General features: G+C 30.2%; 1 protein-coding gene across 1 annotated transcript in view; it reads left to right on the forward strand.

Moving 5' to 3' along the window:
- Nucleotides 1–296: 296 nt before the first annotated feature.
- Nucleotides 297–3,124, forward strand: part of LOC106784882 (angiopoietin-2) — a 39,666-nt gene continuing 36,838 nt past the window's right edge. Inside the window, exons 1-2 of the mRNA XM_014744854.1 lie at nt 297–731; nt 1,105–1,309. Of these exons, the coding sequence (XP_014600340.1) occupies nt 1,137–1,309 (173 nt within the window). The 5' untranslated portion in view covers nt 297–731; nt 1,105–1,136. The remainder of the gene's footprint in view (nt 732–1,104; nt 1,310–3,124) is intronic.

Genomic DNA, 3,124 nt, shown 5'->3' on the forward strand with positions numbered 1-3,124 from the left:
ACGGATCCGAGAGTACCACCTATCGATATCATCCGTCATTATTCTTGGGTTTTTTTTATCTAACTTTTTTCGTTCGTTTGTTCGTTTGTTTATTAGTTAATTCGTTTTTGTTTAAAAAAAAAAAAAACAATCGATATAATTATTTTATTATTTATAAAACAGAACCTTATATACAATCTTATCTAACGTTGTTTCGTTGTTTCTTTTTTGTCAAAGAAAAAAAAAGAAAGAAAAGAAAAAATATAAAAAAAATTAGAAGAATATTTCTAAACGAAATTTGAAATATTACGTAGAATGACATTCGAGTATTATAAAATAATTATTGGTAACGTTATTACGAGTCGTCCTTGTACAAGAATTAAATATCGATTTAAGATTATTCATTATTAATATACGAGAGGATTTGTCTATTAGATTTCTTTCCCTTTCTTTCTTTCTTTCTTTTTTCCCACCGTTAATTCAAAAAAAAAAACAGGGAGAATTCAAAATTCGAGAGAAAATAAACTGGCAAAGATAACGGGGTTCCGCGTATCAATCCGATCCTCCTCTCACCGTGGAGGTTCTCGATCCTAATCGATCTTACGCGAGTGATTCGATAATAATCATCGAACCGATCAAATACGAAGATAAAAACAAAGTGTATATAAAAACAAACGTGTAATTAATTGGTGAAACATAATCAATCGACGATCAAAAGTGTTTGTTTTTTTTTTTGTTTAACAAAGAGACAAGTAATTCTTTTAACCCGTTCAACCCCGTATCAAATCAAACTCACACCCCGTTCATCAAACTTCCACCTCCACCCCAATCTCCCCCAAATCCTTCTTTCTCTTTCTATATTATTCCAATATTAATACGCAATCGATAAATATCATCTACGATTGGATATATACATATATTTAAAGTAGTGACAACCGGTAAACAAACACACATACACACGTACATACACACACACACACGAGGCAAAGTTTGTTAAAAGTGTTTTCTTCTCAGCGATTATTAAGTGACGATAAACTTTCTCTCTCTTTCTCTCTATTTCTTTCTTTCTTTCTTTTTTTCTTTCTATCTATTTCTATTTCTCTTTCTATCTCTTTCTATCTAAAGCAACGAACGAGGTCGAGAGTTTCTTAGCGAGTATGAGAGAGGCGGCAATTATCGCCGTTTGCCTTCTGGGCTTCGTCACCGCTGGTAGTCCCAGATTACCCAGGACTTCTGCGGATCAACGCAACACTCGCAATGCCAGTGTCAACGTTGCCAATGTCACCGGGAATTCACTCCCACCGCCTACTCGTGGTTCCCAAAGGAACAGGTAATTCATTTCTTTTTTTTTCTTCTCATTTTATTATATTAATTACCATATTTTGATCGTACGTTATCGTAAGACAGGAAATTCATTCGTAATCGATTTTTGGAAATATTAGGGTGAATCAGAAAATGTTCGTGCGTTTTTTCAATTAAATATTTTCAAAGTATATTCTTAAAAAAAAAGAAAAACACATTGATTATGTAGTTTGCAACACAATTTATAACACAATAAACGCACGAACTTTTTTCTGGTTCATCATAATAATATACGAGGAAACACAAAGGTTTAAACAATTTTTTATTTCTTTTCTTTTTTTTTTAATCATTCATTGACACTACCTATCGCGATTGGTCTAATGATCGATTAAGAAAAAATAGAAAAAACAATACATATATATATATGTATAATGTAGAACGTGATTTAAATCGATCGTAAGCCTAACAAAATATTTTCTTTTACTTATTGTTAGAAACGAACGATGCATCTTTTCTTTAATGCATATTTATCGCACTGTTTTTTTTTTATTTTTAAAACAAAAAGTACCTCGTTCTAACAAAATCACTGGGCGCGGTTCGTTTGACCATTTGCTCGTTGTTGTAGGTCTAACAGCTGTTAGAATGAATTTTTGCTAACAACATTCTATGTGTTATTGAAATTTGTATTTTCTTCGATGATGAAAAACTGGTGTTTTGTGATCGATTAAAGAATCTGAACGTAAGCTAGAAGATATATATTTATTATATTATTCCATTATTTTTTTTATGTAGATTTTTTTTCGGACAACCCTATATATATATTTACGTGATAGTTGATGAAAAGATTGCTATAAAACCGGCTATACTTCTAACATAAGTTTTCTTCGTTGTATTTGATCGCATACGCCCCACAAATACCGAACTTTCCATTCAAGTTTCATGAAATATTTGAGTTATTTTTGTTTCTACACGGGGTCGTATACGATCAAAACATTTTAAAAAGTTCATTGAAAATCTTGTCTTGAATTTATATTTATAAATATCACCTTCGTCAAATAAATATCATTTTTCAATTTATAATTATCTTTGTTTAACAAATATTAATCTTTGGATTTATATTTTATTGTTAAATATTATTATTATTATATATTATCGATACAGATTTGTGTAAACGAATGAAGGTGTTTGATCAAGGTTTTTTTACTTACGTTTAATAACAAAAATATTGAATTCGTGTTTTCGCGAAGCAGGGTCATCATTTCGTACAAATAAAAGAGTACACGACCACGTACACGGGGGGTTTATACGTAAAAATGAAAAAAAAAAAAAAACACGTACAAGTGCAGTTGTATAACGACGGGCGGCCCAGATTTTGCACGAAGGACAGAAAATACATGTAAATCTGTAACAAAAAATATCGTTCACTTTGATTACATCTCTTTCTCTTTCTCTTTATTTTTTAATATTAATTTCTACGACATAATATTGTCCTTGAAAGTCAACGAAAGGAATTTCTATCGAACACTCTGGGTGTCGATGTCTTCGATAATTCTCGTATTACACGCAAGTGGAACGTGCTTTATGTAGAACAACGTGTTTTATTGAAAGCCAATGAGCTAACTAACACACATAAGCGATATAAAAGTATTATTAATTATATTCCCTTTCTATGATTACCTCTTATCGATTAATTCATTTGTTTTTTTTTAAATCGGAAATCACATAAATAAACGTTTCAATTGAAATCTTTCCTATATTATGTATATATATACACATATATATTTATAATATATTTATTGCGAAATATAATATGTGACATATGTGTTACGAATATTATATATTT

This window comes from Polistes canadensis, unplaced genomic scaffold (assembly GCF_001313835.1).
Source record: "Polistes canadensis isolate GaletaPanama2010 unplaced genomic scaffold, ASM131383v1 scaffold_41, whole genome shotgun sequence".
Classification (NCBI taxonomy): Eukaryota; Metazoa; Arthropoda; class Insecta; order Hymenoptera; family Vespidae; genus Polistes; species Polistes canadensis.